The following is a 20,721-nucleotide window of genomic DNA, read 5'->3' as shown; positions in this document are numbered from 1 at the left end:
TTGTTAATCTCTCGGTTTCCTTTTGATAGATATTTTTCAGATCAGGTACTCTGGAGCGACTGGAGGCTCAGAGAGACGAGAAGCTAACTGGACACATTATTCTTCTTCAGGCAAGATGCAGGGGTTATCTGGCACGTCGTAAACTCAACACTTTGAAAGTATGTCATGACATCTTGAGTTTGTAAAAGTGCACCTTCACTTGTCAGACCGTACAGTAGTTTTCACTCGTCCCAAGAAATTTCAAAGTGGCTTCTTTATGTATTTCCGTAATGCCTTAACGAATCAACTTTTTCCCCCTTGTTTAACCGATTGGTTTCTTTCAGTACGAAGAGTTTTGTTTACTTCAGTTAGACAGCATCTGTCAGTTTCGATAGGCTTTTATTTATATTAGACATGTTTTACTTGCTTTATAAAACGAAACGAAAAGGAAACTGTAAAAAGATATATGGAACTTTCATGGGATAATGATCGCAAGTTCCACATTCTCAGCAATAATTCAGACGCCTATTTAATAGAACGTCCGCATTATTTAATCTACATACAATATCGCACTTATTGTTCTTTCGTTTATTAATTAGGAATTTCAAATTAACTCGCCTTATCAAAGTTCCCTATCAAATTTCACCATGAAAATTCAATGTCGAACATTCAAATTAGATTGGTTTATTAATGCGTACGATTAAAGAAAATTAAGCCTGAAAGATCGCGATTGATTTAATTAATCGATGAAATTAATCATCGATTCTTCATGATTACGATTATTAATCGTTGATACGATGCTAGATTTAACAAAAATTTACTTTCCATTAATAACGAAGTAATTGCGTTAAATATTACCCAACATTGCGAAAACTAATATACCATTGAACAACTAAAAAAATCATTACGATGTTTACGTATTACATCCTTTCAGCTGCAAGATCTTGCGGTTAGATGCATACAGAGGAACGTTAGGAAGTGGATGTCCGTAAGAGAATGGCCCTGGTGGAGGTTATACGTGAAAGTTGCACCTTTATTGAACGTTCATAGAACAGAGGATCAATTGAAGGCGAAGACGGTGAGGATATGCCTTCTATTTTTACGCGTTGATCATTTTCCATCGTTACATGTGCAAGAGAGACGTTGAACGATCCATAATACTCTATAGTTTTCATAATACGAAATGAAAGTATATTTTTTTTTCTATTTAAAAAAAGATTACAAATCGTTTCAGTTTCTAAGATCACTGTTTATAAAAAACGATCTTGTTGATATTGGATCGATGAAATTAACGATTATGTAATTGTGTCTCTTTGAACAGGAGGAGTTGGAGACTTTGAGAGCAAAGGTCGAAAGATTGGAGCAGGAGCGGAATCATTTGAAACACGATAATGATAGATTGGAGGCTAAGGTATGACAAAAGATAGTATACTTTTTATTTCGTTTTTCCATCTCTTAATTTTCTTTTTTTTTTTTTATATTAGAAACAATTTTTTTACGAACTTCTAATTCACGAAAGAATCTTTTTTTGATTAAAATTCTTAATATGGTATTCAACGTTTAACCTTGAACATCAGAGGAAGATTAAGAATTTGAACACTAACGACAATGGCCTGTGACTCATATCTCTCGTATCTACCCGAGAAAATCTTTTTTTAATGAGACACGAAAATGATATATCACTTACTACAACTGACAAAGCGGTAGAATGGAAGATCTGCTCAAACAATTATGCTTTCTGTAACTTAAGAAGGGTCACTTGGATCATTTACCTACTTGATCGTACTAATGCAACTTCGTCAAGTGTACCGTAGCAAATCGACGCTCGACTAGAATTCGCATATTCAGAAGTACGAGGAAAGTTTATTAAGTAGCGTCGTTTGTCCGAGCACTTGTATCGTGCAATTGGGTTAACTGCGTGAGACGAAGCGTGCCGCTCTCGGCGCTCGTTTATCGCGTTATGAATCTGATCAGCGGAGCATCGCGCGAAGTACCGACCTCCGCCGCGCGTTGCTTTGCGCTCAAATAAAAGTTCCAGTGACCGACATTTCCTGCCTACTGGCCTGGTGTCGTATGAAAATTCCCCTCACGACCTTGGCATTGCTGTGTACTCCACGCCACCAGTCACCTGTGATGGTTGTTGCCGGTATTGTTCCGAGATTTCTAACCGGTTTCGTTTCGCTCGTTCGACCTTTCGATCCGTCGCCACTGGACTATTTCAACCGATCTATCGAACGATTTTCTACTTCCTGTCCGCCTCTCGGCTCGCCTCTTTTTGCTCTGTTTCCCTTGCCTCTCGTAGCGGTCCTCCGTCGACTTTTCTCGCGAAGACCTGCCGACAGATTTGGCTGCGATCCAAAATCATGGCCCGTGCTACCTACCGCGCTGCTCCTCGTCCGCTTTTCCATCTCGCTCGCACCCCGTCTCCCTTAGAATAACTCGGAGGTGACCGTCTCCACCAACAGACCACCGCCACCGGCCCGTGTATCGGCTGACCCAGGAAGAGTAGGCAGTTGCACCGCGACTCCTTCTCGATACGGGCGTCGACGTTGTTCGACTCGTTACGCAATTAAATGCTCGTGCCAGCCGATCCGATCAAATCGAAGCAGAAGACCCCGATCCACTAACGAACCTTACTATAGCAACCATGCAATTCGATCGCTGCTGGGTATCTCGCGTATCTCGCGCGATTGTCTGTTGCTCTGGCTGCTGAAGATCCCGCGCGACCGGTTATTCCGCTGGACAAGGCGGTCGATATCGATCAAACTATCGTAAACAAAATTCTCTGACAGTCTGATTATCGATCTTATGAAACTGCACGAAGAATAGGAAACGTTCTCCGAGATTAAGGACGATGGTCCCATATGGCAAGAAATATCTTCCTTCTTACTATAACGAATTATAGTGTTGCACAAGTGTCTTGGAAAATTATGCTGTCGACACGAGATCAAAATTGAGTCGATTCAGGATAACACCACCAGGATGCCGTCACTACCGACCACATACTCTGGCGCGATATCGCCCGTTTCGAACAGCTCACAGACCTTCGAAGAGCCATTGACCGGTAAAATGATGACCAGCAGAGTCAGCGATTCGGACGATACTATTACCGAGAATTCAACAAGACCTATAGAACCGATGATATTTGCGAAAAGACCACCGTTGCCACCTTTCAGAAGACCAGCCAACAGATTGCACGCATTAGCCATGACAAGAAGTCCATCGCCATGTAGCCTTTCATCTAGTCTGTCTTGTCGCTCGAGGTCAATGTCTGTGATGTCCTCGAGGCCTCGAACAAGCCTCGATTCACCAACCTTCTCTACTCCACCAAGAAGGATGTTTCCTATAGAAAACAGGTCTTGTTTGGATTTGGAAGACGTGTCTGTAAAAGAACAGGCTCCTGTAGTATTCGACGCTAGTTTAAATTTCGTGTTAGGCTGCGACAAGCAAAAGATCAGGCAGTCTTTTAGGCCAACAGCTTCTCACATGGAACCTTCGACAGCCTCTTCGTACTTATCATCCAAGATCTCGCAGTTTTTGAAAAGAACCGATCATATAATGGACGAGTGGCGAAGTCTGGGTCACAGAGACGACGCGGACGACGATTTAAATCTGCCATCAATGAGTCGAGGTTACGAGAGACGCGGCATGGGTAGAAGCCAGAGCGCCACAAACATCATGATACGTGGTTATCAGTATTACAGCAGGTCGAACAGCATCGGGAAAAACTCCAGGCGTTCCCTTTCCCGCGCCTCGGAAGACAGAACGATCTCCGACGGTGCCGGTCAGGAGGTATATTGCCTGTTTTATATGGATTTGGAAAGTTCGTTTCGTTTCGTTGCTTTGCTCTGCAGTTCTAGCTTTATCATTCATTGCGAGTGTAAATTAATTCCCTCTTCGTCTTTCCGACCAAACTTCACAATTTATTTATGGATCACGTTAGGTCCTGTCATTTTCTCTAACTTTGGTCCTCTTTTCCATCTGATGTTAGATCCTATCGCGAAAAAACTCACGATGATATAAACCTGCTGATTTACAATTTATCTTATGGAATATTATACATAGGACCTGACGATTTTCAATTCTATGAAGTGGAACAAAACCTGAACGAACAATTCATTTTGGATGCAATTCTTGCTCCGTGATAGTTGGATCATTGTCTATCACGAGTTATACTCCTGTTATACACATTATACCGTGTACAATTAATTTGATATATATGCTATAGTATTTTTTTCGTTCCTGGTTTTTCTAAACCTCGTATGTATCACGTAAATAACGCAGAAAGTAGAATAAGTAAAAAAAAATAATGGAGACTTCAAAGTTAGATTAGGCAGATGAATTTTCTAAGTTGTTCTCCTTCACAACTCACGCGTAACCGATCAAGAGTGCCAGCTTTTCTAAACACTCTTCCTAGTACGTTCTTTATAAACATCTGGACACACGTTCGAACTCTCGTTTCCTTCGAATTGAACAGACACGAAGTCAGCAGAGCATCTGACATAAAAGAAACGCCATTCAATCGCTTTTAGAGAAATAACACTGTGCTGATCTGTGTTGAAGCAGTCATCGGCACGCTATTACGTTCGCTTGTGTTTTCGGGTAACATTAGCTTTTGATACTATATTTAATAGGCAGCTCGGGAAATACGCCTCTAAATGTCACGTTAGTTTTAGAGCATAGGATGAAGTTGTAAATTCTGATGTGCGCCACTAGGAACCGTGTCATTCGAAAAATGAAAGACTTTGAATCAGTGGTATGTTACCTGTGCTTTGATTTTGACGAACAAATGGACCAGTGAAGATCATTTTATTTAAATAGTACGAAGTAAATGTTTTCGTTAGAGTTGTTAGGACCCGGATGTGTATTTTCCTTTTTTAATAGACGATAATAAATAATAAATGAGTCGTCGACAGTGTATGTAAATTAATCCAATTAATGTTCATGATATTATCGGTACTACGCGATACTACATGTTGGCGGAGAGATTAAGAATATCCGCAAGCTGGAAGCGTTTGTAAATGAAACATAAATAATTTCTTATCTTGATACTTATTGCAGCTGAGCGAAATGACTGCCGACTTTGCGGAAGAGCACTCAACATCGACGTTGGCGGCTGAAAGGATCGACGCTGAGACTTCGGAACGTCTGCGACTGGAAAGAGAGCTACAGGATGTGACCGAGGCGAACAAGAATCTGCAGCAAACGACTGAACGTCTGGAGATGGAACTTCTGTATGCGAGGGCCGCAGACTTAAACGGTGTCGTGTCCGATGCTGAAGATGGTGAAGACGGTGGCGTTTACAAGCAGAGATACGAACATGCTGTAAGGGAACTCGAGTTCACGAAGAGAAAAATGGCCCAACAACACGAGGATGATCTTGAGCAACTGGTTGGACTTAAAAAGCAATTGGAGAAGAAGGTAATTCGATTAAGACTTAATTTACAACTAATAATTAGCAACTAATAAAATAAGATTATTATATTTATTTTATCCTTTCTTTATATCATCTTATTATCTTATTTTATTAGTTTATTATAGTTATTTTATCCTTTCTTTATATCATCTTATTAACTGGGCAGCCTCGAAAACGAATAAATTTTTTCCTCTTTTTCCAGCTTGTATCCACTTGTATGCTAAATTATTGTGTTTGAATACTAAATTATTACGATAAAAATTAAAAGGAGAAAAGCCAACCACGTGGAATGATGTTAAACGTAACATATTTTTGTGTTCCAGTTAGCTGATGCTTACGAAGAGGTCGAGGAACAACGTCAGGTTGTTGGACAATGGAAACGACGCGTGCAAAAACTGAATGGCGAGATGCACGACTTGAGACTACTGTTGGAAGAACAGACAGCTAGGAATAATCTTCTGGAAAAGAAACAGCGCAAGTACGTGCTACTTCAAACTTTCACGTCGTCTTTTTTTATTCGCTATTTCAATAGCGTTTCGCATTTGTTTCATCTTGGCTATGTAGAAAGTATTTTTGGAAACTTTTGCGTAAACGATACTGTACTAGTAGCGTAGATTCGGAGGATGTTCTAATTCTGTTATACTAGACTTAAGAGAAGATTTTTGAAGGTATTGAATTGAAAATGATCTTTCTGTAAATTAAGGTCGATTATTAAGTTCATATGGAATTATTTCTAACACAAATCAATGTATCTTATACCATTAAAATTTCATCAAAATAGTTAAAATCGTTACGGTTTGTAATTTGATATAAAAGTTACTTAAATTCATAATGGCACATTTTACGCAATTTCCTTTGGAAAACACGAATAGAATAAAATAAAATAAATAATATCTTTCATGCTTAAAGAAATTATCGTTCTTGATTATACCGATAGAATAGAATAGATGACATAGATTGTTCGCTTGTACAATTTTGAGTGAAAATTCTTGAAAGAATGATTGGAATATTCATTCACAAGAAAAAGTTTTTACTGGCGGCACAATTCTTGGCTACTCGTTAAATTTGTCGAATTTCTACGCTATCGAGGGATGCTCTATTCTGATTTCGTTCGCGGCAACAAGTGTTTCTGGCAATTGGCCAGCTTGGTAATTTTGCGCGGCCAACATCAGCCACTGGTTGGAGGTTCGTTGGGTGCATAAACCGTGATTGACTGCTCCAAATATAGGTCTTGTGATCGCCCGGAAACTAGAATTTTGTCGCTACTATGGAAAAAGGATGTGCCATTCAGTCATGTTTCATGAATCAATTATTACAATACTATATGTACATTAAAATTTAAATTGCATTTTTTTCTCTTCTATTTTCTCGGTCTTTCTTTCAATGTTCAATACCATTGTACCTTCTATAGAAATTCCGACGATATATTCTATAAATATTTTTTCTGAATTGTTTAGATTCGATTCAGAAACTCAGAATTTAATGAACGATCTACGGCAAGAGAAAGCGCAACGTGAAAGATTAGCTAGAGAAAAAGAAATCGCGATCGCGGAGAAGTTTACCATAGAACAGAACCTTAGTGTAAGTATATTAATCTAAAATATATTTATTTATCGAATTTAATGCTTTTTCAATTTCACTCTTTGTTTCTTATTCGTAAGTATATTCTCATGGCTTATTTTTCAACGTAGGACGCAAGATTGGAAATCGAATTGAAGGAAGAAAGATTGCGGACATTGGGCCAAGAGCTTGAGGAATTAACATTTGGTGGCAAAACGGAGGAGGAAGTAGCACAGCTGAAGAAAGCGAAGCATGAGCTGGAGAAAAGAGTAAAGGATCAGGAAGAAGAGTTGGACGACTTAGCTGGCCAGGTGCAGTTGCTCGAGCAAGCGAAGTTGAGGCTCGAGATGAGCATCGAGCAACAACGCAAGGAAATACGCAAAGAGATGCAACAGAGGGACGAGGAGTTAGAAGACGTACGTGGTAACGCTCTGAAAAAGGTGAAAGCTCTAGAGTCGCAGTTGGAGAACGAGCACGAGGAGAGGACGATATTGCTTCGAGAGAAGCATGAATTGGAACGTCGTTTGGTAGCTATCGAAGAACAGGATCGTGCTGAACGTGCGGCAGAAGCTGAAACCATGCATAGGTATATTATACGTTAAAGCTTGATTTTATAGTCGTATATGAGCAGACAGTAGATTCTTCGAAAAATATTTGACACGTCAATTCGTGAACTCTTTAATTTTATATTATATATTTTATAGGCTAAAGAGAGATTTGAAGAGAACCAAAGCATTGCTAAGAGACGCTCAAACGATGCTGGAGAGATCGAAGGGTGACTCGACGGGTAAAGCAGCTTTACGACAGCTGAAGAACCAGTTGGAAGACGCAGAATGCGCTAGAGCAGTTGCAGTTAAAGCGAAACAGGCACTGGAGCAAGAACTGAACGAGACGCAGGCTTCGTTGGAGGAAGCATTGCGGCAACGTTCCGAAGCAGAAGATCGTGCTAATGTAGCTAGTCGCGAACGAACTGAGTTACTGTCGCAACTGGAAGAAAATGAAGAAGAGTTGGCCGAAGTGTGTTTCGTATTTAATTTACAAATATTATCTATAGCGATATGTAATAAATAATTAACAATTAACAATTAATTCCAAAGGTTTTGAAGAAGTACCGGGCGGCTGTGCAACAAGTGTCGGCGGAACAGGGCCAGTTGCAGGAAGCGCAAGTGCAGATTGCTGCTCTGGAGGCAGAGAAATCCGCGTTGAAGGATCAACTTTCAGAGCTGACGCAGCGGCTTGAATCCGTTGAGCAACTTGGCGATCCCACTGCGAACAGTCTCGCTACTCGACGACTCGAGTTTCGTGCTAAGGAACTGGAAAGTAAGCTCGAATTGGAGCAAACAACAAGAGCGCGCTTGGAAGTAAGTTACTTTCCATTTGTTTAAATCAAGGGTTTGACATTTTGACGTTTTAAGAATTATTCATGACATTGTGAATTGTGTTTCGTTATAGACTCAAATAGCTAGATTGAAAGAAAACGTAGAGAAACTACAAACTGAGACTGCGTTACTTCGAACGAAGGAACAGAGTGCCCAAGATGCCTCGAGAAGATTGCAAAGGTCGTTACGCGAAACAAGAGAAGAGGCCAGTTCGGCACTAGCGCGTGAACAAGAGTCCACGCGTGCTCGTCGCGAATTGGAAAAATCTCTTGAGGCTGCTGAAGCAGAGACCAAGGTCGCTAGAGACGATCTTAGGTTGGCGCTTCAACGAATTGATGACCTACAGAGCGCCATACAGGGTGAACTCGATTTAGATTGCAGCGAGGAAGGGACAACTGAAAACAGCGATAGGTATTTATTAATCGTTTAACTTATAATTAGTAATTAAGCCGTGTAGTATTTTACTGTGACACATGATTAGTGCATTGTAAATACTTATGTGTAAATGCTACATTTATACAATATATGTATAAAAATATACAAAAATCATATTTCATATTTATAAATGCCTTTCTCTTCTAGTGATTGATGCGAACAGTTGTCGGATCTCGAATCCGACGGAAACAAAGATAAAGAACCTATTGACCAACGTATAGCTGAAAGAGTTACTGACGAATCGCCGCTCGTTGAGTCATCGATGGATAATTGTTAATTCACAAGGCTGAAAGGAGAACAACAAAGACAGAAAATCAAGAAGAACGATAACAAAAGAAAAAAGAAAACATACTAGTTCAAAATCGCTAGACTTAGTTTCTTACTATTAACGTCGTCACCACTGTCGGTCACATTCAACATTAGCGACAGCGAATCAAAATTGAAGGATATCAATCAAATCACTAATTATATATATATAAGGACCTTATCTCACGCTAGAGTAAAATTTTTAAACAAAAACTGAAGAGTAACGAGTGAAATCCATCGATTTGTACGATTACAGTTAGCATAATTTCACTCGTGACTCTTTTCTCAATAACATAATCGAAAAAATGACAAGCTCGTAGGTGGTGCTAATTTCAAATCCCAAAAAACGTGTTGATGTCGTGGCTATTTGTATTCTGCTTCTTACTACGTGTCTTTGGTGCTATATTATCCGACAGTAGATTTTGTCGACGGACTACATTGTTGTTCCAGTCTTCCAAGGGGAAAAATCGAGCTTCTCGATGCAGTGATGTCGAGATGTAAAAACACGTCCATGTGCACAATTATCAATGCCTTTCCAACGGCCCAAAGTTCAAATGTGCAACGTACCATGGAAAACGAAATATCAAAGCCTTACTTCTTCAGAAAGCATTTTACGCTTTTTTAACACTTCGCTATACCTAGCCGATAACGTTGGCTATACAGTTTGTATTATAAAACGCGAGCCGCGGGCCGCGACTCAGTTTTTTGGTTTCTTATATAAGGATTCATATGTAACTTATTGCTTTGTAAAATGCAGATATCTTATTTAATTAGTTCGTGCGTTCTTACTTCTCCTTGTCTACCAAATCCTCTTAGCTTATTGAAATATAATGCCGGACAAAAGAAAGGATAGCGAGAAAAGGAGTAAAATTAATGTAATAATAAATAATAATATTATATGTGGAGTCATCTTAGTTAGAAAAGTTTTGAGCATTATACTGAAATTTTTATTAACGAAAGGTACAAAAAAAGAAGAAACGTTTTCATAAGAACTTTGAGAACGAAATCGCGATTACTGTGACTGATGGTGGATATCGCGAGCGTTATCTTCACAAATAAATTTTTATTTTGAAATTTCTTAAATAAAATTTTTTTAAAAATTCGGAAGAATATTTAAAATTTATTATATGATTTATAAAGCGCAATTTGAAAGTTAATGTTAGAACGAATTATATGTTAAATTAATTAAATTAAATGTTACATATAATCTTATGTATTAATTCATTTTGTAATTTTAAAAGTTACACAAGAAGTGGTGTAGTTATTACTGTATTTGTCAAAATAATCAGATATGATGGCTATGAAGTATTATAATTTAGATAAAAAGTATTGCATCAATTTAACCTTTTTTCGCGCCCTCTGTGATGATAATCGAAGTTGAACTACATTTTACCAGATATGAGTTGGGAGATCGCCGATGCAATGTTAAAAAAGTCAGCCAAAAGATGAGTGCTGAGAATAGGGGTTTCTAGTAGCCAACGGCCGAACTATACGCACATTTCTCCTCCGCTATACTCTACTGATACCGACGATCAGTGAAGGGTAAGGGAGAAAAAACGTAAAACTGAAATCAGGAAACGGATAAGAGTACGTGAAATTTAAAAAGAAGTGATATAAAAAAAAAGATCGCAAAATAGTTTCCGAAAATTCCGAGGCACAACGTCATTTACAGGAAACGTCGAAATCGTGCCATCTGATCAATACAAAATCGCTATTTTAGAGGAAACATTTTTTACTCTCGGATTTTCAGAAAGTTTCGAATACCTCTGATGCTATTCTATTCTCTTGATACTTATTATTTTTCTAACAGTTTCAAAACACCGGAGGAAGAAATGTGCATATAGTTCGGTCGTTTGACCGCTAGAGGCGATAATTCGTGGAGTATACCTTTTGGCTGAACTTTTCTCATTCACATCAGCGCCCTTCCTTACTCACCTCTGATTCTATATAAACGTCAATAAATTAATGTATCTTGCATAATGTTCTTACAATAGTAATTTATGGATTTGAAACGACATTCAAAGTTCATTTGCTCATGTTTTTGTTAATCACTTCATAGACAAGTAGTAGCATTAAAAAATAGGTATGTAATTTATAAATACTTTTAATAAAGAAGCACAGGTAGAATTTCGATAGTTATTTTAGTCATTGAACCGTAGTGACAGTTACAGTTGCAGAACTCTGTTTATGAAAATTCATGTAATATAATTATTGTTTATTGTAACATATTAATTGGTTTAGAGAGCTATTTAACTTTTCCATTTACAGTTTTCTAGGTTATAGTTGTTGTTATATTATGTTCGATTTAGATGACTTCTACGCATTCTTACTTTATTTACGAAATATACAAACAAATAAACCCTAATAAATTCACATAAATAAATGAATTTTATTATTGTATAAGTAGATTATCTAGTTATAACACCACTTACTTAATTAAAAATGAAACTGATGATACGAAAAATATATAATATAAATAATTGTTTCAGGAATTACATATATATATATATATATTAAAATTTTAAATATAATTTTACCAAAATGATCTTGACATTTCTTTATATGATAGCAACATCAATCCAGTCAAGGAGGATTGTATTTCTAAAAAATCATTTACGTAATTTATTCCAAAGAGATACAACCATTTGTCCATCGATAATGTTTTATAATAAAAAGCAAAGTTCAAATAAAGGTAATATATTAATATTTACATTTGGAAACATTATATATTGTTAATAATTTATGCAGTTTTAATATAGTTTAAAGATTACTTACATTTTCAAAGTATAAAATAAGATTATATAAATTATTAAATTTTTTATATATAAATTTTTAATATATCACTGGTTATTCATAATAGTTATCCAATTGTTTACCATTTATTTTTATTATATATCTTGATGTTACACATATATCCTGCATACATGTAAATGAAGATATCTTATTAAATAATATCGATATTGTTCATGTAAATCGTATTACAATTACTTTTTTAGAAGACTGATATTTGGATTTATTTTTTTAAAGACTGGTATAAAATAAAAAGATGTTGACTCATATATATACATTCTTAACGTATTTGCATTAAATAGACATGCATCTTATATTATCGATTATTTTTATTAATTTAATATTTCCTTATATTAACTTGTTATAAAAATATTACAATACTTTGAAAAATGAGTACACAGTGACTTTAAATCATTATATGAAAAAGCTGTAACAAATGTAGGAAAACCAAAAAAGTACATGTATAGTGCAGAAAATATTTATAATGTTATAGTATCTAATTTGTACTTATTTCATGCTTTTTATTTTGATTCAAAATAAAATTCTTAAAAACAATATTTTGCAAATATGATATAAATTGTATAACTTTAAATTATATAACTATAGCTATCAAGTACTATCATTTCATCTATGTTCTATAAGCATACAGTATTGAGATTTGTTAATTAATCTGTAGTCATTATACAATAAAAAGAATTAACTAGGAAATTAGTAAGTAATAAAGTTTTTATATCGAACTGTTGGGCTTTATATTATATCTTTTATATAAGTTTTATGTATATGCATATAAATAATGTATTTTTATTATATTAATATGATTTGTAGCATTTTAAAAATGTTTTAGTTGTATTAAATAAGAGATATTATTTATTTTTGTTGCATAATTTCATGGAATATAGTTTATAAATAAATCAGAAAGTTTTATATATACACATTGTCCATTATATTTTGTAGATGATAATAATTATTTCTTGCTTTCACTTTTTCAGACCTAGATGTTAATTGAATATTGTATTTATATATGTATGTAAATTTATATTGTTGCACAAAACAAAATTTATGTACAAATATCATTTGCCTTTCGATTGATTTTGTAAGTTTATTATCTATTTAACATTACATACATATTATGTTATTATTATAATAATCACTAACATACAAAATGTTTAGAACTAATAAAATCCTGCTAGTACTTGCATTTCCTTTTTGTGTTTTATTTGTATTCAGATGTGAATTGTTATGTATACTACATTATGTAGCAAATTTATGTTATGACACAATTAGTGATTCATTTTATGTTACATTTTATTTTTATCATAATATGTTTATCATAATGAATATTATTTTTTAAATGAAATACAAATTTATTTTGTAATATATATTTCATTTTGATCCAAATCCTTAATACATTTATATATGTGCTACATGTACAAGCGTATATAATTTGAGAACCTACTAAAAGATTTTTCAGTATAATGGATAATGAAATATTTTGTATTATTTTAAGAATCAAATTCTCCTATGAATGATTGTGAAAATGATGAATTTATGACTTCTTGTCTATGTGTGAATAAAAGTGATGCTAGACTAGAAGAATTACTATGGTACTATGATGATATGAGATTGTGCACTATATTTCCTCAAGTATGCATCAAGCAATAATACCATAAATAAACTCTTTATTGTAGTTAGTTAGATAGAATTAATCATTGGGTTAATTATTACTTTCACCAGCAAAAAGTTGTCATCTCAAGTTGGTTAACGTATCAGTACGGAAAAACATTTTTTCCTTTGCATACAAATAATCGTAATGGAACTTTGTTACAATCAGAGTACAAACTTTATATTCTTGTTGAAGCTGATCTTAAAAGTTATAATCCTATTGCTGCAACACATGCTACTAAGGTACTATATCTATTTATTCTTCTCATTCTTTCCATTTTGAACGTGATTATTTTGTATGAAGAGAATATGATATTAGTAGTTTTATTGTTTAAAAAATATAGATAATAAACATATTATGTGAAGGTTTATGTCTATTGAAATGGATATAAATTTTATGATCTGACTATCTACCAGAGCTTATGTAAATTTTTTACACATAAAAACATTCCCACACTATATATGTATAAAAATGTTTATTTGGGAAGCTAGCACTCCGTTTAAATATGTTATGTCTTTTAGGTCGAGGATTACGGTTTAATTATTACGTGGACGGCAAATAAAAATATTAATTTAATTATAGAGTCCGATTTAGATATGGTTGCAAAATTTTTTATTGCAGCAATGGAAGGTCAATGTTACATTAATAATGGGTTGTTATTGAAACGAATAGAAAGTATGTATAGATTTCAACCCTGTTTGCTAAAATATCCAGATTATAATAGCTTTATATTTTTCCAGCTGTCCTGATATCAGGAAAGCCTTGTCTTTACAATAGTGATGTGTTGAATTCACCACCAACAAAAAGTAAGAATTTTATATAATTAATACTATTAATAAAAGTTTTAAGAAATCTAAGAAATTTAAAATGTCAAAATCGAAATTTTTTGGTGGATGAATTATCAGGCATTTGATATTGTTACTTCAATCTACTTTCAGTTGAAAGCATAAACCAGGTATTTACCAGGGATTACTACATGTAGTTATTGTATGTACTTAGTTAATTTATCATTGCGGATAATAAGTCACAATCAAGCAATGTGATCTTAATTTATCTAGAATAATATATATATATACATATGAATGTATAAGTGGAGAATAGAATTCATGATCGTCAAGTCTATCAGTAGGATTTCTGGCATACAGTTTTCTGCTTGTAGTAAAACTGAGAACAGCTTACTGCATTCAAGTTCATAATTTAAGGAATGTGTAATCTTTACTAATGCTGCTTCAAAATCTTTTATCTTCTTTTCTTAACTGTGAAGAAATATATTCTCATTATTTTAATATACATGACAACTTTTGCAATCTTATACAACAATTCTTAATTATGTAATAGGTTTTCAAAAATAGGAAACAGCTTGCTCTTAATTGAAAAATGGTAATGATTATCCAATAAGCTATGAATTTCTATATATCACGAATCAGATGAAACAGACCAAGATTGAAGAAGTTTTTTAATAGATAAGATGTACTTTTTTATTTAGAAATGGAATATTTCATGATACTCATGTGACATATGTTTACAATAAATTCTCTATTTTTCCCATACATGAATTTACACTTACATTCAGTTATAAATATCGAGAAACAAACGCGCAAGATCTCTTATCCACGAATATGAAATGATTCACTCATTGTGTTTAATTATTTTAAACCTGGAGTTCACTATGTTAACGAAAGAACTAGATAATGCCAAAAAATTGTCGGTTTTTCATGTTATTGCTAATTCCACAAAAATTTATATTGCCGATTCTTCGGATTTTTGTTCATTCGTTGCGAATGAATAATGAAGGAAGAATACGAGAGCGTTCTGATCGTTACAAAAAGAAATTGTACCTTGTAATAAGAAAATATACCTATAAACGAGAAGGCATAAAATAAATTTCGTATATATTTTTGTAAGAATTTATAGACAAAGAGGAATGGACAACGCATGCAGAAAAATTAAAATCATTAAGCGACACTGCCAAACTCGTATCCGAGAAATGCAAACCATTTGAAGTTAAGGATCTTCCAGGTTTAATAGTATATCCAGAAAATGCTGTAACAGACGCAGAACTTGAACTGATGAAGCGTGTAGAGTCCAATGAAACGTTAGGTATAATAAAAGAGTTATTAAACACATGAACACAAATTTTACAAGTATTTTTCTAATATAATAATATAAAATTGAATTTATTTGTTACAGAGAGTGAAACTAGAAGTCAAGTTTCTACACCAGTTTCAGTAAACATTCCTCAACATGAGAATCAATTATCACAAGATGAAATAGAAAAGATAACAAAAGATACCACTGAATTTCAAGGTGTTCCGCATTCTACTAGTAAATCACTTGATATGCTTGATAATTTAGATTTATCCAGTGCTATAAGCACCAGACAAGTATCTTGCAGTGATATAAAAAGTACAAGTAAACCTTTTGAACCAAAGTCTTTTTATGATGCTAAGGATAGCAAATCCATAGCATCTACAAGCCCGTTTAAGTAAGTATTCTATGTTAAAAAATGATTATTTAAAAGATTTAATCTTTCCTGAGTAAAAAAGGAAAGTTTCATAAATATTTGATAAATTCACTGAAATTTCCATGTTATAGGAATTCCATAGCAGAGATAACAAAAAAGTTATCAAAAAATAATGTAAAACCACCAAATGTCCTGATATATGCTGATAGTTTTATTGCACGTAACAATGTAAAAGGTGTTTTGGAAGAATCTCTTGACACAAATAAGTATGATTGTTTGTTTTAATATATTTATGGAAAAATGTACAAAATCATCTTTATTTCAGTAATTTCGAATGGCATTAAACTTTTGAAGACATTAAAAACACGTCAAAAATATGAAATTTCTCAAGATGTTCGATATTTTATAAAATTTCTTGCATTTGATATTAAAAAAAATTTTCTTTTAATATTAGGTACACCATTTATGCATTGTCGCCAGAAGAAGCACGTAATGACGCTTGGGTAGAAAATGCAGCTTTAGTCGTCGTTTGTGGAAATGTCGGCAATGAGATTGGAAACCGAATCGTGGAGTATATTCTTCACGGTGGCAAGTTGCTCGCTTTGTGCTCCGACGTAATTCATATTTTACTTCCATCGTTTAAAACGGCAGAAGTACGAGAAAATGAGCTGGTTCACTTTTCTTATGGGAAATGGAAGCATGTACGCATGATGCATCATATCTTTTGTTATCAAGCATCTCCTGTAAGAACGAGATTTTCACAGGATCATGAAGACGTAAAGTAAGATTTTTAGCTATAACTGTTTTTCGTACTTACAAGTTAAGGTATAAAGTTAAAATGTAAATGAAAAAAAAGATACTGCAGTCTATCTTTAACATTAATATTTATGTTTCATCTGAAAGTATTATTATTATATGATTATAATTATATTTTTTGTTACTAATGAAAAATAATACTCCTGATTAATTGTTTCCAAATTCAGTTGAAGACATTTCAGTATTTTTTACAGAGTATCTAGTGTGTCTCCGCCAGCGACAGTGAGCGTGAAAGATAAAAAGGGAAACTCGCATTCGTTTGACCTAAAGGTACTTGGAACAGAAGAAACTTGGCACACACCAAGTATTCTACTTGCCACCCTACTAGGAAGTGGTGGAAAGCTTGTTTTTTCTCAAATACATCTAGAAGTGGATCCAATGCAATATGAACTCGAGGAAAGTAAATTTAATGCTTTGAAAGAAAGTAACACAACTAGACTGGAAATATTCAATGATTTATTAAAGACGCATCTTGAGATAGAAGTTCGTAGTACTGCAAAAGTAACTGCACGTATGACTTATACATCTGCTTTCTTTTTGGGACGACACGAGGTATGAAAAATAATTATTATTTCGAAAGAAAATATTTATATATATTAGGTAAATTATTAAGAATTATAATTATGACATCCTTTATTTAGGTGATTTTTGTTCTATACAAACTACGTTTGCACTTTACGAAGTAATAAGGATTATTATTCTCAATATCTTTGACATTACCAAAATTAGGAAAAAATTTATTGAATAAAGCATGGTAGAAGGGGGCCTGTCAACATTACCACATAATGTTGTTAGATGCTGTTACTGTCATTTTGTATGCAACGTCTTTCAACTTTGTTGAAAGAAATAGAAAATTGATACATTCTGTGAATAATTTGCTGACTGACAACTGACTTCAATGACAGTGTGTAATAAGTAATTGTTCTCTTTCTGGTAACCACTAACAAAGATAATTCTGCAAATATAGTACATTCTTGTAAATATAATACTACTTGCTAAAAGCGCTTGTAAAAACAAGTATCGCTATATAATAACTAGGGGTGGAATCAATTTCGATATGTGTTTACAAGTTTAAATCAATTTCAATATAGTCAAATCAAATTATTACTCATGAAAGTACGTACTACTTATAAGAGATTGAAACCTATCCTGTCTAGATTCGAATTTGCATGATCAATAATCTGTGTTTTGCTTTTCTTGCAAGAACTTATGAAACTGTCCAATTTTATTTGCATTATATTTGATTCCATCTCTGATGGTGGCTCCCTTTATACTATGCAACATTCTTCAATAAATTGTTCTATAACTACTATCACTTCAAAAACACTAAAGCTAGCGATTTCTGTCGATTCATGCTATACTTCTTGCTTTTGAATTAATTATGCTTCTGTCATGTTGAAGTTACTAATTTTCTGCGAATATTTTTGTATAATTCGTATATTTAGAAGATTCGTAACTATAAACAAAGAGACTAGTATTTACGTTTATTTTCTTTCATGTTGATAGTTGAAACTAGAAATGCTAGAAAGATTGAAGGATATAATGGCAGCAAACGATACTCTAAAAATGCCAAAGCTGGAAATTCAGTTTTGTAAAAGCAGCACAGTTCCACGACCTGCTTCAGCTTTGTTCCTACCAATTATGATTCATCAGTGTCCTGACAATTTCTCAACTGTAGAATATTTTGAGGTAATTTTTCTTTTAAATTATATCAGCTATGATAAATTTGATTTCATTTTTAATTCAGTTTAATTGTATCTATTGTTTTATCTACTTATCATACATACATTTCTTGCTATAGAATTTATCTACCAAAGAATTAGGACGTTTGGTTATATACGTTGATATAATGACATCATCAATGGATGTATTTAATGGTCATCAATTAGGACATGGTTTAGCTGTTATTGTCCGTCAGCAAACTCAAGGACGAGGTATGACAAGGATCTCTATTCAATAGATCGAAGACTTAGCTGCTATAATATTTAATTTAATATTTATATTTATAATAGAATTGTACATGAACATAGTTTAAAGCATGTGCATCAACTTTCACTAACAGTTTTGGCTCTTTGTTCAATCGATCAAACCGATCATTATTATTAACAAATGTTACACAAGAGTGGTGCAATGAACTTGGGCACAATTTACGTTCCATTGAATTAATTTATAAACCTTTATGCATGTAGAATAAAGTAAAAGTAAAGAGAAGCATCCACGATTCCTTAGGATGTAAATTCGTACAGTTTTAGAATCATAGAATAAAGAGAGAAGCTAAAACATTCTTTAATCAATTAGTTATTACCAATTATTGATTTTTTTATCATATAATGAGTATGTTTCGTATGAATTTTAAGGAAGGAGTAAAAATATTTGGCTCAGTCCAAAAGGTGCAGCACTGTTCACGTTGCAACTTCATGTGCCTACTAATACCATACTTGGAAGACGAATCTCAATTTTGCAACATTTGGTTTCTGTTGCAATTATATCCGCATTTAAGTCTCTATCCGGATACGAAGTACTATATCATTAATAATCATTATTTATATTTATCATTAGATATATATAATTAATTAATTATTAATTTTTATAGGATATCGATCTAAAATTAAAATGGCCTAATGATATTTATGCTGGTAACAATGTTAAAATTGGTGGACTGATTGTAGAGACTCATATTATATCAGATCTTAATATATGTAACGTTGGTAAGTATTGCTATTGTTACGCGTAATTTAACATTTAATAAAATCATTTCTCTCTTTTTTTTTAATAATTATCATTATTAGGAGTTGGAATAAATTTGTTCAATAAAGAACCTACATGTTGCATTAATGATATAATTACTACATTTAACGAAATATATCAGAAAAAATTAGAAATGATATCGTACGAACAATACTTTGCTATTGTATTCAATGAAATTGAAAGATGGTTAAATATCGTACAAAGTGGTAATATAGATGATTTTCTGGATGCATATTATACTTATTGGATGCATACGTAAGTTTTACTTAAAATTTTTTATAATTATTAACGTCTACTATCGGTGAATTTCATTATTGTGAAATATTGTTAATAATCGATAGTATCAGAAGATTAAAATATACTTTACGTTTCAACAGCGACACAAATGTGACGGTATTATCAGCATCTGGGGTGTCACAAAATGTTAAAATACTAGGTATAGACGATTACGGATATTTACGTGTACGAGGAGAAGATGGAAAGATGTTTACCGTACATCCAGATGGTAATACGTTCGATTGTCTGAAAGGTCTTATAGCTCCGAAATAATCAGATTCAGAAGTAGAATTAACATGTCTGTTGAACGTGTTTAATAGTCGATTGTACACTGTTGTTCTTTTTTATTTTTATACATCTTGTATATATTTTAAATTATCATAAAAATGAATATCAATCAAAAAATGCTGATAAATTTAATTTATAATGTTTAGTTTTGTTATTTATCATTTGCCCATACAGCAAATGGAATATATATAATGTAAGCTACTTTATCCAAGTCCATAATTCTTGTTACGCGATTTGATGTCATATTTCCTGCTATGGAGAGAAAATAATAAACAAACATTGTTAATTAAAAATCAAATCGTTTTCTTTTTTCTTATCATTTATTGGCTGACTATGAAGTGTTTTTTTTTATTTTACAAATGTATAATTGATATCGCGGACTACCTACCGCGGGCAGGCTGGCAACCAGATATCCGCATATTATCGCGGCGCGCCTTCAATAATCTCAAGGACCCATCCTTATTGTTTATTCTGGAAATATTCGTTCTGTTACGGATAGTGCTGTTGCGCCGCGAGGTTTAGTATGGATCGTGTTTCTAATCGTCGCCAGCGGTCCTCCGGTGTCGTATATCAATACAATGTATCGATGGTTGCCGCCTGG

At 33.6% G+C, this 20,721-nt stretch overlaps 2 protein-coding genes across 11 annotated transcripts in view; both read left to right on the top strand.

Moving 5' to 3' along the window:
- The window catches only part of LOC132913249 (unconventional myosin-XVIIIa-like), a 65,608-nt gene extending 55,760 nt beyond the window's left edge, over positions 1-9,848 (top strand). For 7 of the 8 annotated variants that reach the window (XM_060971423.1, XM_060971422.1, XM_060971421.1 and 4 more), the window contains 11 exons: positions 30-158; positions 914-1,057; positions 1,301-1,390; positions 5,041-5,400; positions 5,719-5,873; positions 6,853-6,976; positions 7,087-7,541; positions 7,660-7,972; positions 8,053-8,316; positions 8,408-8,745; positions 8,917-9,848. In XM_060971423.1, coding sequence (XP_060827406.1) covers positions 30-158; positions 914-1,057; positions 1,301-1,390; positions 5,041-5,400; positions 5,719-5,873; positions 6,853-6,976; positions 7,087-7,541; positions 7,660-7,972; positions 8,053-8,316; positions 8,408-8,745; positions 8,917-8,923 — 2,379 coding nt within the window. In that variant the 3' untranslated portion in view covers positions 8,924-9,848. Of the gene's footprint in view, positions 1-29; positions 159-913; positions 1,058-1,300; positions 1,391-2,472; positions 3,772-5,040; positions 5,401-5,718; positions 5,874-6,852; positions 6,977-7,086; positions 7,542-7,659; positions 7,973-8,052; positions 8,317-8,407; positions 8,746-8,916 lie in introns of those variants that run through there. The other variant, XM_060971429.1, reaches the window with a different exon arrangement.
- A 1,704-nt stretch (positions 9,849-11,552) lies between these two features.
- On the top strand, positions 11,553-20,418 carry LOC132913253 (biotin--protein ligase). Of its 3 annotated transcripts, XM_060971442.1 has the most exons (17): positions 11,651-11,767; positions 12,855-12,958; positions 13,373-13,509; positions 13,600-13,770; positions 14,050-14,203; positions 14,269-14,334; positions 15,434-15,628; positions 15,719-16,013; positions 16,124-16,258; positions 16,447-16,773; positions 17,003-17,360; positions 18,315-18,497; positions 18,610-18,742; positions 19,166-19,326; positions 19,402-19,516; positions 19,598-19,811; positions 19,934-20,418. In XM_060971442.1, exons 3-17 carry the CDS (start codon positions 13,387-13,389, stop codon positions 20,103-20,105), a joined length of 2,802 nt encoding a protein of 933 aa, XP_060827425.1. In that variant the 5' UTR covers positions 11,651-11,767; positions 12,855-12,958; positions 13,373-13,386; the 3' UTR covers positions 20,106-20,418. The 3 variants fall into 3 exon arrangements, with proteins under 3 accessions (XP_060827424.1, XP_060827426.1, XP_060827425.1); XM_060971441.1 differs by lacking the exon at positions 12,855-12,958 and having other exon boundaries at positions 11,553-11,767; XM_060971443.1 differs by lacking the exons at positions 12,855-12,958; positions 13,373-13,509; positions 13,600-13,770; positions 14,050-14,203; positions 14,269-14,334 and having other exon boundaries at positions 11,554-11,767.
- The last annotated feature ends 303 nt before the right edge of the window (positions 20,419-20,721 follow it).

This window comes from Bombus pascuorum, chromosome 13, assembly GCF_905332965.1.
Source record: "Bombus pascuorum chromosome 13, iyBomPasc1.1, whole genome shotgun sequence".
NCBI lineage: Eukaryota > Metazoa > Arthropoda > Insecta > Hymenoptera > Apidae > Bombus > Bombus pascuorum.
This window is presented reverse-complemented; position numbering and strand designations above follow the sequence as displayed.

Coding starts and splice junctions, on each gene's coding strand:
- LOC132913253 (XM_060971441.1), top strand. CDS start 11,617: ATGATCTTGACATTTCTTTATATGATAGCAACATCAATCCAGTCAAGG. Junction 13,771..14,049: donor CTGCAACACATGCTACTAAG/GTACTATATCTA, acceptor TATGTCTTTTAG/GTCGAGGATTACGGTTTAAT. Junction 14,204..14,268: donor GTTATTGAAACGAATAGAAA/GTATGTATAGAT, acceptor ATATTTTTCCAG/CTGTCCTGATATCAGGAAAG.